This window comes from Sander vitreus, chromosome 15, assembly GCF_031162955.1.
Source record: "Sander vitreus isolate 19-12246 chromosome 15, sanVit1, whole genome shotgun sequence".
Taxonomy (NCBI): Eukaryota; Metazoa; Chordata; class Actinopteri; order Perciformes; family Percidae; genus Sander; species Sander vitreus.
The window spans coordinates 23,691,399-23,706,179 of NC_135869.1; the positions used below are offsets into that span (position 1 = coordinate 23,691,399).

At 41.1% G+C, this 14,781-nt stretch overlaps 1 protein-coding gene across 2 annotated transcripts in view; it reads left to right on the forward strand.

Moving 5' to 3' along the window:
* The window catches only part of LOC144530423 (protein kinase C beta type-like), a 102,483-nt gene that overhangs the window by 36,484 nt on the left and 51,218 nt on the right, over positions 1-14,781 (forward strand). For both annotated transcript variants that reach the window (XM_078269995.1, XM_078269994.1), the window contains exons 4-5: positions 7,308-7,419; positions 8,293-8,421. In XM_078269995.1, the coding sequence (XP_078126121.1) occupies positions 7,308-7,419; positions 8,293-8,421 (241 nt within the window). The remainder of the gene's footprint in view (positions 1-7,307; positions 7,420-8,292; positions 8,422-14,781) is intronic.

The following is a 14,781-nucleotide window of genomic DNA, read 5'->3' on the forward strand; positions in this document are numbered from 1 at the left end:
TGCCCACAGCCCGCTAATGGTATAGAACTCTGTGTGTGTGTGTGTGTGTGTGTGTGTGTGTGTGTGTGTGTGTGTGTGTGTGTGGCTGATATAAGATGCATAAGGAAGGAACAGCTTAAACAGGCTTAACGACTAAATGTGAAAGATAAAATGACACTTTTGCTTGGATCTATGATTACAGATATATTTATTCATTATATAGGATATAGTCCTGGGGTTCCTAAAATATATTTTCCAGATAGATGAGTCAGGTCAAGCCAAGTCAATATTATTTATATAGCTCTAAATCACAAATTTGCCTTGAGAGGTTGTTCTGTAAAATCTGTACAGCATAAGACACCCTCGATCCTCAGACCCTTGATTCAGATGAAAAACTCCCCAAATCTAAGAAACCTCTTTCAGAAGGGGCTGACATGCAATAGGTGTCGTGTGTACAAAATGGAACAAAATATATATGGAAATTTAGGATGACTATATTATAGATTGCAAACGTATATAGAGAATGCGGGAGGACGACGAGCAATGTCACAGGATTAGTTGAGAGATGTTACGAACTGGAACTGAATGAATGTTTCTTTTGTCAAGTCGGGCTCGTCAAGTCAACCCTAACCCAAGTCTTTATGCTTAGCTAGATTTTGTTCCTCCTCTGCCCCTCTATGCACACTCTATGTTCATGCAACAACAGTCAGAGCACATGCAGACATGCATAGAGTACATTTAGTCTCCTCACATGTTTCTGCACACACACGAACACTGAATGACGGTCTTTATGGAGAAATAATGTATGAACACATAAGACGTTCTCATTTGCAGACATTGATTTTATTTTCAGTTTATTGCACAGAACTGACGCAGGATGGTAGGGACTTCTCCCCCCTACAGAGTCTGTGTCAGCATGTGAGAGCCAGGTCACTGCCTGGACACTCTGTCTCAGGGCTGACACCCATAAACAGACTCACATCCACAGCTATGGGCCGTTTATAGTGTACAGTTCACCTAATCTGCATGTCTGTGGACTGTGGGAGGAAACTGAAGCACCCCAAGGAAACCCATACAGAATCCCACTGAAAGAGCCCTGTCAGGTTTCAGGTTCAGACACAGTGACCGTGTGAACCACTGATCCACTGTTACAGACATATTTGACACCTTATTTCATGCCTTCTTCATTTTTAGGCAAAATTCTAAATGCACTTTCATTTCAAAGCTGATTTCAGTTTACATTTCATGCAGGGATGTGACACGCCAGGTCCTTTTCACACACGTTAATGGGATTTTAGAGTGTAGAGTGTTTTCTTTCTTATTTATATTTTGGAGCACAGCTAAGAGTGTCCGTGCCACCATTTGATTCCAATTCCTGTGATTTCAAAGAAAGCGGGAGAACATTTAGCATTTTGCGTCTTTTTAAATCAAATAGTGTGTGTGTAATGCATAACTTCTGAGCTTTAAATTGCCATCTGTAAAATTTGCTATCTGGTTTCTGTTATCAAATTGCACAACACATTGAGTGATTCTTTCAGTGTTCAAATTATATAAGTCAACATTGGCAATTGTGAAACATTGAGGTATTTCCTTCACTTGAAGCTTCTGGAAATCTTGTTTTTATTCATAAATGGAGGTGTATTCATGTTTTAAAATGTATCTCTGGACACGCTTTGGCATATTAGCTGGGCTACACGTGTGTCTTTTTGTGTCACAAAATTTCTCTTTTTCCCTTATGTGGAGATCCTACATCTCTCTGCATGCTAAAACACCTGAAAATGGTATTTTCTCTTTGGATGTAATTATAGAATAAAACGACCATATTCAGATACGTTGATATATTTTAATATTCACTACATTTACAACAGAATGTGTGACCAGATGGTTAAAAACCCTGCTAGAAACCACAAGTTAACCTTTGAGAAAGGAAGAGGGCTAACAAAGTGATGGAGACATTGCGATAAGCATATGGAGGAAGGGAAGGAAGAGAGGAGTTACATTTAGGGTGTGAAGATGAAACCACCACCCTCAGCCCTCGCTGTACTCCCTTACTCCTGTTTTTATCAGTCATTCTTTACTGCTCTTGTGATGCCATTAAGCCTCTTTTTCCAAGAGTGATTGCTTTGCAAACCCCCCCCCCCCAAAAAAAAAGAATCAACAAGAAATCCTTTAAATAGTCTCTCTCTCTCTCTCTCTCAAAGACACACTTAACGTAAACATTCCCATAGGAAGAATTACAAGCCTGATGGGGATGAACACAATGGATTTGTTTTATTGATCAGGACAGAAAAGGCAGCTGCTGCAGCCTCTGTACTATTACATTTTACTTTGTTCTTTTTGTGCAGTCCATTAATGAATTAGAGTGGGTGGAAAGATGTAATTTAAAAGAAGTGCCTGTTTGCTCACTCTAAGTATGTTGGTGGCTTTTTTTTTGCTGGCTTTTTAACAAAGCATCACTTTGATTAACTTACAGCAACACTGTGCAAAATGAGGTATGTCACTAGTTTCATTATTTGCCTCCATTATTCAGTCTACTGAAATGCTTTTAAGGTATTATGAATTATCACACAGTATAAGGTGAACTAAATAATAATAATCTTTTAATTTATAGAGCACTTCAAAATCCACGTTACAAAGTGCTTCACAAGGCAGCAAAATAAAACAGTCAAGTCATAAAATCATCAGCTTTAAACAAAACAAAAAAGTTTTGGATATAAAAATCAATACAGTGAAAAAAAAAGAAAAGAAAATACATGTTTTAAAGGGAATAAAAGACAGTTCAAAGGAAATTAAAACAAGTAAATCAGGAAAGTCTGCGATAAAAGTCGGCTGTGTTTTCAGAAGGGACTTAAAGGAGATCACTGACTCAGCAGACTTTTCCTGGGGTAGAACGTTCCAGAGCCTCGGCATGGAGCACTCAAATGTTAGTTCCAAAAGATCAAGTGATTAATCTGATGATTATTTTCTCAACGACATGATAAACCGTTTAGGGGAGGAAAGTCCATCAAAATAGCCTACAGTCCTTGGTGACACGTTTTGTCTGAGTAACATCCCAAAACCGAAAGATATTTAGTTTACTATCAACATAAGAAAACAAAAAGACAAAACAGCAAATCCTCATAATTGAGAAGTTGTAGCGAGGAAATGGTTGTCAATTTTACCAACAAAATGACTTGCACGATTATCGGTTATCAAAACATGGTAGTGTATGTGCACATTTTTAACATTAAATAATTTGCTTAACTCCATTTAGAACACAGACCACAAGCAGAAAAGTTCTTTGAAACACTGCAGGTTTATGATAAAATGACTCCGTGTGCTAGATGATGAACTGTAGAAATGACAGAAAGTCAGTAAGCACTAACTCGAATAGAATGAGTCGACTGAAGACAAAATCGATAAGGAAAAAAATATAGAAATAGTTTTTATGTCAGTGACTGCGAGCCAGGAGCCTTTGTGTTGTCAGCTGTGAACCTGCCTGTCTGTCTTGCCTGTCACACCGCATCATGAATGGCATGACAGGAGTGTGTGTGTGTGTGTGTGTGTGTGTGTGTGTGTGTGTGGGTGTGGGGGTTGACTGATGTTGCTGGCAGGGAAAATAATGGACAGCCGTGTGTTCAACCAAAACAAAAGCAGATAGTGTGAGAAAACTGTGTGTGTTTGTTTGTTTGTTTGTGTGTGTGCGTGTGTGTGTGTGCGTGTGTGTGTGTGTGTGTGCGTGCGTGCGTGCGTGCGTGTGTGTGTGTGTGCGTGTGTGCGTGTGTGTGTGTGTGTGTAAGTGTAAGAACTGACTAATGGCTGCTCTGGCATTGTGTGCTGATGTTATGAGCAGGCTTTTAGTTTGGACACCCAATAACACAACATATGCCATGCAATACACTAAATTTGTCCAAGCACACCATGCCGTACCATCTGCTTTTAATTAGTGGTATAGTATAGTGGGGTAAAATCAAGTGACACAAGAGGCTGAAACTGTTGGAAAAGTTGGCAACATGCATGGCAAGTGTACATGCCAAGTGTACACAAACTGTAGTGTGAAATTATAGAAAAACTACTACGTCTATTAATGTACTACCGCACAATGGTCCACCATGTAGGACCAGACTGAAATATATCAATAACTATTGGATGGATTGCCATGAACTTTTGTACAGACATTAATGGTTGCTAGATGATAAATTCTGCTGACTTAGTGCGTCTCTGCTTTTACCTCTAGCGCCACCATGAAGTTGACATTTTTGGTATTAGTGTCATGTCTATGCTAACTATCGGATGGGTTGCCATAACATTTTGTACGGACATTCATGCCCCCCTTGAAATTAATAAATGACTCTGGGACACCCCTGATTTTGATACTAGCGCCATCATCAGGGCAGAAGTTGAATTTGGTCAATAGTTTTTACAATATGTTTATGACCAAACACCTGCAAATGACATTCCTACATTCCTATCATCTTTAGATCAGAGTAGATTAGATTAGATAGACTTTATTGATCCCAAATTGGAAAATGTCAGTGCTACAGCAGCAAAATATCAGAAACACAGCACACATACAGAATATACAAGAAATAATGATAGAATACAAGAACAAATATTCAAAAAAAGAGATAAAAAAAAAAGAAAAATTTACAACTACTTTAATAGTATTACTAAAGATGCACTTTGTGTTTAGTGTGAATGTTAGCATTCTAATATGCTAAACTAAAAGTGTAAACATTATACCTGCTACACATAAGCATGTTAGCATGCTAATGGTAACGTTTAGCTTAAAGCACCACTGTGCGCAAGTACAGCCTCACAGAGCTGCTAGTATGGCTGCAGACTTGTTTCTAAAGATGTTACTGCATTGCCTTTGCTAGTTTTACCTAAACTATTCCACACCACCTTCTCGCTTACAATCTTCTCAGTTACAATCAAACTGTTCTTAAATTTACACATTACACATCTCTCTTAACCACAGTAAAAAGAAAGTAGTGGGTCGAGGGGCCCCCATGATAAACCTGAAGGGTCAGAAGTACACTAAAAGAAATCTTCTCAGCAACATATTTTTGCTTGTAACTTGAGTCCTTGAAGTCGTCTGCTTTACAAACGAGTAAAGCAATCGCACTGAAGTCCAAATATTTCTACTTGATTTCAATGTAAATCATTTTTTCTAAAATGAAGTTTTATTTTTCTTCATTCTACAGCAGCAGTCTGCCTTCTTATTTCTTGTTTAGAGAGAGAGACATTTCTAGAGAACTCCTGAATCAAAATGCAACCGATTGAAATTCTCCCTGCTGCCTGCTCATTTGTTCACTTGATTTGAAGGGGGTGAGATTTTAGGATTTAATTATAGACAGATATTACTTGATATGATGGAAACTTTTCAACAGACATGATTTTTCAAATTTGGCTTGGTCAGATGATAGATACTGGATATGTTTACTTCTTCATATGAACCTCACACTGAGGCCAGAACCTTATTTCAAGGGGGTCACAGGTAGACACTTAACTCAAAAGCCAAAAAGGTTTGGAACCCATAGGGGACATTTGCCTACTTATAACACAGGCGTGATTCAAAGCGTTTCAATTTGTAACACTTGTACAGTAAAATAGATTGACAGATGAATTAGCATCACAGCATTTACTCTCTCTATCTCAATCTTCTGATCATCCATCAACAAGAAAGCACATGCTCTGATTTCTGAAATATCATATGCTGAAAAAGTCATGTCTTTTTGTTCCTACTCACTATTTTATTTTTTATTTTCCTGCCTTTTTTGTTTTCTGATCAATCCTTGAATTTTCAAGGTGGGATGTATTTAATCATTAGTGTGTGAAGCTGGCAGCCTCTCTCGTCAGCCCTCGTATCTCTCCCAGTCTGCAGTTGCTCATCACTGGAGCTTTAGCAGCACAAATGTTCCCTTGTTTTTCAGAGGAACACAAACAAGCAGGAGGTGGTCTTGTCCTTGAGAACCAGCAGAGAAACAAACAGACACATGCACACGCACAAATGCAAACACATACACAGTTGTGTAAAGAAACCCACACACCTACACACAGGCGATCACAGCCAGCCGCACAATCATTCAGACTTAACAAGCACACACGCTTCTGAAGATGCCTTGGGACAGCTGGGTATAATTCAGGCAGTGGCAGCCTAAATTAAACATTATTTTCCAGGACAGGTGTACAGGAGAGGAAGGAATCAATCAGCACATTTTTTTAGCTCATGAGGTAAAAAGACATGAACACACGCATGTCAAAGAAATCTGTCTACACACACCAACTTGTCGTCGCTACCTGAACGGATTTGGCAGAAATATTTGAACTCCTACATTGAAACATCCCCGTGTGCGTGCATGCATGCGTGCGTGCATGCGTGCGTGCATGCGTGGGTGTGTGGGTGGGGGTGTGCCACTGAAACAGCCCACTGAGCCATGATTGCAGGTGTCACTCACTCTCTCTCACACACACACACACACACACACACACACACACACACACACACACACACACACACACACACACACACACACACACACACACACACAAATAGCCTGTGTTTATGTCCTAGTTACGCCTTAGTTCCGGATGTTCATAAAAAAGGAAGGGTACCTGAATTCAAATTTCTCAATCTAAAGCTAACTTGTGACCTTGAACTTGAATAACAATCAACTAGGCCACACCTGTGTGTGTGTGTGTGTGTGTGTGTGTGTGTGTGTGTGTGTGTGTGTGTGTGTGTGTGTGTGTGTGCGTGTGATTGTTGTGAACTCTTGCTGATCTGAAATGAGGCTTAATGAACTTCATGGAAGGCTGACTCCACTACAGAGCTCTATTGCGCACACACACACACACACACACACACACACACACACACACACACACACACACAGGTCATACATGTAGCTGGATGTGTAGTCTTTCTAAACTGAAATTCAATAAAACGTATCTTGGTCAGATTACAGTGCAGATACCCAGGTAAAGACTCCAGTTAAGGTGTAGGGCTGAATTTTAAATGCTTCATTGTCTGTATACAGAAAGTGCACAAAGAAGTGGTGAATAAAAGATAGCGATTTAGAGGTTGGTTGGTAATGTGGTTAAAGATTTGTATAAATTAAACCCATTGGAGCATTCATTAACTTTTTTTAACATATACATGCACATATGGCAAACAGACATTTCACGAAAATCTTTGACGAAATGTTCACTGCTTTATTCTGAAAGGTGTTTCCTCCCTTACTTCTAATGTGCTAGGGAGTAGAAGACAGGAAATGTGACTGAATATAGATTTTATTGATTCATCTTTATTACTAACTTACTTAATAACTTTCTTTCCTTCCTACCAGGACCCGAGGGCAAAGCATAAGTTTAAGATCCACACCTACTCCAGCCCGACCTTCTGCGACCACTGTGGCTCTCTGCTCTACGGCCTCATACACCAGGGCATGAGATGTGACCGTATGTACTCTTTTAAACCCACACATCCACTCATGCCTAACTCTTTTGGATTGATCATGCCGGCATTTGCACACGTACATACTGTATCATTTAATATTCCATATAGCTGATGGTCTCACGCAGTGTAATGTACAAAACGTATATTGTTATTGTTATAGTTTTTTCTAGATTGCTAAGACACAGCCATTTTCTTAAAACTGTAAACACAAAACTAAATTCTCAAACTATGTTCGCAAAACACCTGACTCTGCTGGGAAACTCAAACAATGCTTTCAGATCATACACACAGCCCGTCAATACCTAAACACTACGGAGCATTCATTAGACATTACCTCAAAAAATTTGAGAACACAGTGTCCAGGGCATGCAGTTACAGATTTTTTTTTATTTTTATTTTTTTTTACAGCATTTCATATAATAAACACATTTTGCATATATGTATGGCAGAGTACATACATATGAAAATAAAAAAAGATATTGAACAACATTGCTTATTTGTAACAATGACGTAGCGACAGTAATCATAATTATTACCATGTTTCACTTACTTCTCAAACATACAAGAACTTTCGTCCTCTGGCTCCGTTTGTCAACAACACACTCACTTCCGTTGTCGCTTATGTATTTGTGTTGTAGTTTTTGCGTTAGTGTTGTAGCTTTTGTGATTGTGTTGTAGTATTTGGTTCAGAGAATGGAGTTTAGTGTTTTAGCAATTCAGAAAAAACTGTGTTATACATTAAACTAATATAGTATAGTGCACCAGTCTTTGCTGGCACGCACATCCATGTAAATAAATACTCTATGTTTAGAGAATACACACTTAAATAACATTACCAATACATATCTGCATGTGTGTGTATGTGTGTTTTCCAGACTGTATGATGAACATCCACAAGCGTTGTGTGGCCAATGTGCCGAGCCTGTGTGGGACAGACCACACTGAGAGGAGAGGTCGCCTCCAGATCACCGCTGAGGTCAAGACTAATGTACTCACTGTTACCAGTAAGTATATCTCAAAAAAACACACTCATACAGTCATTAGCCTTTAAGACATTTGCCCAGATACTCCTGTTTATTACTCATGTTCAAGAATACCAGTCATCTGTCTCCCTCTACTGGTAGACCCTCAGAGGGGAAGGATGGACGCAACAGAAGTTAAATATGAGATTCACAAACCATTTGTTTATTTTGTGTTTAATACCAGTTTTATTCCAGCAAACTGATGCAGAAAGAACATCAACATACACTGTGATTATTAAGTAAATGTGTCAATACATAAATCAATACAGTATACTTGATAGAAGCTACATTTAGTTTGATAGAAAGTCAACACAAATACTGAACATACTGTTTTTGTTTTGAACATAATTCATCATTATTGATTCATTTTGCAAGCAGTGTGTAATCTAGTGGTGTTTGCATTAAGATGAGGTCCTTTCCCAGTCCAGCACAGATTGTGGCACAGATACAACTGTAATGTATGACGCTTAGACCCCAGCCCAAATGTTTCTAGAAGCATCTTCATCTATATCTGGCCAGTCATTTGCACAAAAATAGCATAATCTAACAACAAACTTATCCAAGAAATGCACAGCATTTCACCAGTCCCTGTTTTTAATAAATGATTGTCTACGAGTGAATATATTTCAAGCTTGTTGGGATAGGTTAAATCTTGGCTCGCCTCTTTCCTGAAGAGTTTCCTGACCTGCCTTATGTTTTATTTAAAGTGCTCATATTGTTCTTTTTGGCTTTTCCCCTTTCCTTTATTGTGTTATATATCTTTTTGTGCACATTATAGGTTTACAAAGTGAAAAAGCCCAAAGTCCACCCCAGAGGGACTTACCATCTCCAACAGAAAACACTGTTCAAACTGCTCCAAACAGCTCTATTGTAGTCCAGCCTTTACTTCCGTGACGATCGTGCGTCACTTTGTAACACGTTATAATGCTCGCCTAGCTGCTAGCGTGGCACGCCCTCATACTCTGCAACTGACAAGCTAGCAGTCCATCCATCCATCCATCTTCATCCGCTTATCCGGGGTCGGGTCGCGGGGGTAGCAGCTCCAGCAGGGGACCCCAAACTTCCCTTTCCCGGGCCACATTAACCAGCTCTGACTGGGGTATCCCGAGGCGTTCCCAGGCCAGGTTAGAGATATAATCCCTCCACCTAGTCCTGGGTCTCCCCCAAGGCCTCCTCCCAGCTGGACGTGCCTGGAACACCTCCCTAGGGAGGCGCCCAGGGGGCATCCTTACCAGATGCCCGAACCACCTCAACTGGCTCCTTTCGACGCAAAGGAGCAGCGGCTCTACTCCGAGCTCCTCACAGATAACTGAGCTTCTCACCCTATCTCTAAGGGAGACGCCAGCTATCCTCCTGAGGAAACCCATTTCGGCCGCTTGTACCCTGGATCTTGTTCTTTCGGTCATGACCCAGCCTTCATGACCATAGGTGAGGGTAGGAACAAAAACTGACCGGTAGATTGAGAGCTTTGCCTTCTGGCTCAGCTCTCTTTTCTACACAACGGTGCGATAAATTGAATGTAATACCGCACCTGCTGTGCCGATTCTCCGACCAATCTCCCGCTCCATTGTCCCTTCACTCGCGAACAAGACCCCAAGGTATTTGAACTCCTTCACTTGGGGTAAGGACTCATTCCCTACCTGGAGAAGGCACTCCATCGGTTTCCTGCTGAGAACCATGGCCTCCGATTTAGAGGTGCTGATCCTCATCCCAGCCGCTTCACACTCGGCTGCGAACCGATCCAGTGAGTGCTGAAGGTCACAGGCCGATGATGCCATCAGGACCACATCATCTGCAAAAAGCAGCGATGAGATCCCCAGCCCACCGAACTGCAACCCCTCTCCACCCCGACTACGCCTCGATATCCTGTCCATAAATACTACAAACAGGATTGGTGACAAAGCGCAGCCCTGGCGGAGGCCAACTCTCACCTGAAACGAGTCCGACTTACTGCCGAGAACCCGGACACAGCTCTCGCTTTGGTCGTACAGAGATTGGATGGCCCTGAGAAGGGACCCCCTCACCCCGTACTCCCGCAGAACCTCCCACAGTATCTGCCACTCCTTAGGCACCGTCCCAGACTTCCACGCAATGTTGAAGAGGCGTGTCAACCAAGACAACCCCTCCACACCCAGAGCTTTAAGCATTAACAGGTATGAATGTCCTGAATAGAGACAATACATCCAGTACATTGGATCTGCCCATTTCTGTATGTAAAAGCATTTTCCCTCTTGCTGGGTTTCATCCCTCTCTCCTACTCGCTCTTCCTGGTTCCCACGCTTGTAGACTGATCATTAGCTGGGATTTACTGTGGGAAATGATAAGAGAGCAGATTTATCACACAGAGACTGCTAGGACAGCAGTACATTTTAACCTCACAAGTGCTACAGAATAGAATACAATAGAGCTGAATTGTAGAAACTGGCAAGGAAAATTGACAGCTAATGTTATTTTAAAAAAGTTTAGTCATATCTGTTGATCAGTCCCAGAGTTCATTACATTATTGTCCAGCCAGCAATGATTGTATCTTCAACACTTGCACACTTACAATTGAAGTGGCAATTTGTATGCATAAATACACACGTTTTGTGTTACATTCCTGTTTCCAGCCAGCTGTGATAAAAATCCTCTCATTTTCCTTGTGGTAATAGTTTACGGGCAATGATAGCAGGCAGTAGGAGGTGTAGTACTAATTTATGTCCACAGGGGTCAGTGTGGAGCCACCAGTAGCTTACTTCCTCATTGCAGTGAGGTGGAGAAAAAACCCACCAGCACAGAGAATTGTAAAACCGCTAGGAATTATTCTACAGCTTAACGTATCTGGAGCTGGTGGAAATGGCTGCCACACTGAAATATGCATTTGTGCCGTGGACTAGTCGTGGATTTAATCAAAGCAATTGACATGGGTGTAAAGTGACACTTTATTGCTCACTTTTAAGTCACCTCCCTCCCCTGTCACTGGGAGATCAGAGCTCAGGGTCAGTGGCAGAGCTATGCCCACGGAGATGGAGGATCAGCATCATTCTAGATCAAGGACAATCCAGCAGGGGGAATGCAGTTGGACCTGGGATAGGGGCCTTGTAAGGTGCCCCCTTCCTTTGGTAGTGCACATTCTGCTAAATGACTTCATAGCTGTTCTGAAAGGCAGGGTGAAAAAAGCGTCATAGAGGAGGCTGAGAATTGTTTACATATGGGGATAACGGTGAACATGTTGAGACTGTCTCTCTTGCAGTGGTGTGGTCTAATGTATTGTAGTGGGTATACTGTAGTGTATGTATATATATATATATATTGGCCAGAATCTGCCTTTTTTTGGGGGGGGGGCGTTGCAATGGCGTTGCAGTCGGTTGTTCTCATGAAAAGTGACAGAAATATTTGTGTAAAGAATGAGAGAACACAGCTTAAGAGAGAGGTTCAAACCTCACCTCCACACAGCTGGACAATCGCTGTGTGAAGTCACAAATGTCCAATTTTTGCTCTGGAAAGCACTTACGATGACTCTGGCTGTCAAAGCAAAGTTTAAAACATAACAAGCTTCCAAAAGAACCTTAAGAATATAAGAAATAGCAGTTTCATTAATTGTATGCAGAGCCAAAAGTCCATGAGTGAAACATTTGCCAAAACGTGGTGTCTTGAGATTTTCTGGATGGCCCCTGTTGGGAGTTAAAAAACGTAACCTGACATAAATTGCCAGACACTTTACTGTATATACTATATCATTTTTGTTTGAAGGACCCTGCTCTCACGCTAAAGCTCAGCAGGAGGAATTGTAAGTGAGCAGAATTGTTAAATTTTATTCAAATCTAATGTCAGAAAAGTTCTGAAAAGTATGCTTTACTGTACCAATTAGTCATGATAAAGCTTTTGATCCTAATAGACTGATATTTGACTTGTCACCACTCAAATAATCCAATGATTCAAGATCAGCTAGTAACTGCTACACTATCATACAGCATGGTAGCACCAGGCTAACAGAGCCAGGATTTAGTTATGGATTAATACATTTCCTCTGACTAAAGCGGAACACAGACCTCACACTGCTCCTCCAACCTGCAGACTTTAGTTAAACTCTTGTTAATCCAAAATGTCCGAAATGTGGCAGGAAACACCCACATCAGAATCACTTAAAGACTACTGAATAGCTCACGTTGCAGAAATAAACAGCAGGTGTTGCACCTGTCATTTCTCAGTGATAAGTTAGTGCGTTAACTGAATGCAGATTGTCTCTTTATTGGATTGGGATCACACTCCGCTAGGGTTGTGATCAACATCAATCAACGGGCCCTTTTCTTAGGTGTGAAGCACAGAGGGGAAGGTTGATATATTTCAGACTTAGGTTAGTCACGTTGGAAAGTAAACCAAGTCAAAACAAATACAATTCCAGTCCCTAAAGTAGCAGTCCTGATGGACTGTGCGCCTAAATGAACCTCTCGGTTGTTGGCGCCAGATAGCAACACATATAGGAATATAGACTCTAAAATGAACATCAAGTCAACATCTGTCTATTTTGACCTATTAAACTCATTTTGGGGTTGTTTTATTTAGTTAAAACAGATGTTGATCTCACACGGTTAGATCTAGACTCTTTATCAGGCCTCTTGGTGCAGATTTTTGTATGTTCTCACATGTACAAACAAGCCAAACTGAACACATAAATGTGCTTCGCTTAAAGGTGCTGTAGGTAGGATTGGGAAGATCCCCACAAGGGAGAATGAATGCATGTGCATGAGCAGTGACACACAGTTAGACACCCCCCCCTAGCCATGATTGGTGCATGTGAAGAGGGAGCTGTGGATTTTTGCAAATCACACTACAGGCTGTAGGTGGTGCCAGAGGAGCCAGATTTTTTTTTTTTTTTTTAAATTACCTGTTTCATGTAGTGATACTCAAACATAGGGTCAGTTTCAGCAAATATGAAATAATTAGTTAGTTTTATAAGTCTTACCTACTGCACCTTTAAGCTTCACTTATTTTGCAGCACATATAAAAGCCAGTAGCAGTTGGACAGAACATAAGAATCCTACGAAGACTCTGATGAGGCTGTTTCACATGGGAAAAGGTGCACTGCCAACACCCACGCTGCTGTGCACATACAGTATTCTGCTGTTACTGCACTCTTATCTCCCTGTAAACTCATATACACGCGTTATCTCTCTCTCTCTCTCTCTCTCTCTCTCTCTCACACAAACACACACATACACACACACACACTCAGACAAGCTCTTTGCAATTAGCACATACTGTATGAAAGCAAGGATTGCACACATGCATACACAGTCAGATGCACATTACACACCTGTGCATGCACAAGCAGATCCATTCACTCACACACAAGCAAACACAAAAACACACACCCCCTTCTCTATTTACTGTAAGTGTCCTATGAGACCATTTGGCATGCTACACTCTTTATAGCTCACCTAAACCAGCATTTGATGGTCACTTTAACAGGCATCATCTAATATTTATTGACCTGCTCCGCTGAGGGTTTAATACTGGCCGTTGGCTCTGTGCTGTGGTTAACCTCTCAGAGCTTAGCGTAGCATAGCGACTTTAGCAGCATGAAAACCTCATTCGCGTGGTGCGAACTGGCTGTGAAGCTCTCCCTTCAGTCATGGTTTAAAAGGGTGCCACATGTCCCCCGCAGCTCTGAGAGCTGTGCATCTCAATTGATAATTGTAAAAAAAAACATTTTATTGCAAATGTGTGCTTTTTGACCCATGTTTCAACATCATGTTGGAATAAGACAGACTGAAAATTGTCACTTCCAGGTGAACTCATGTGCACTTAATTTCTAGTGACAATACAAGACGGACCGGCTTCAGTATGATGTGACGGTTAACACTCATTTTACTGTACATAACATGCTGTCTCCTCCCTTCTCCTCTATTTCAAACAGTGCCTCTTTGTTATCTTTGAAAAAAAAGTTCACCTGCAGTCTTATTTACTGGATCACTTAAATCTAATTGTTTCTTCAATTGCTTTTTAACCGTCAGACCACCGGAGAAGATGCATTCACCTTTTAAGTGCAGTAAAGTGCAGCATAGCCTACCCAATCTCAAATGTTCACAAATTATTTTCAACAAGAGAACTCAATCTGATCCCCAGAACAGACAGACTTGATTTGAAATAAACCAGAAATAGGCCGATTAGGATGATTAGACTGGATTCAAAATGATGTCAGCCAAACAGACCCAAATAGAGAGAGAATCAACTAACACTGGCAGCAGCGCAGGATCAGAGCTGATTCAGAGTCTGTTCAGGTATTAGACATATTGAGACCCAGGCACTACCCCATTAGAGTCACACAGCCCAACTCGGGTCCTGGACCAGATGTCAGTG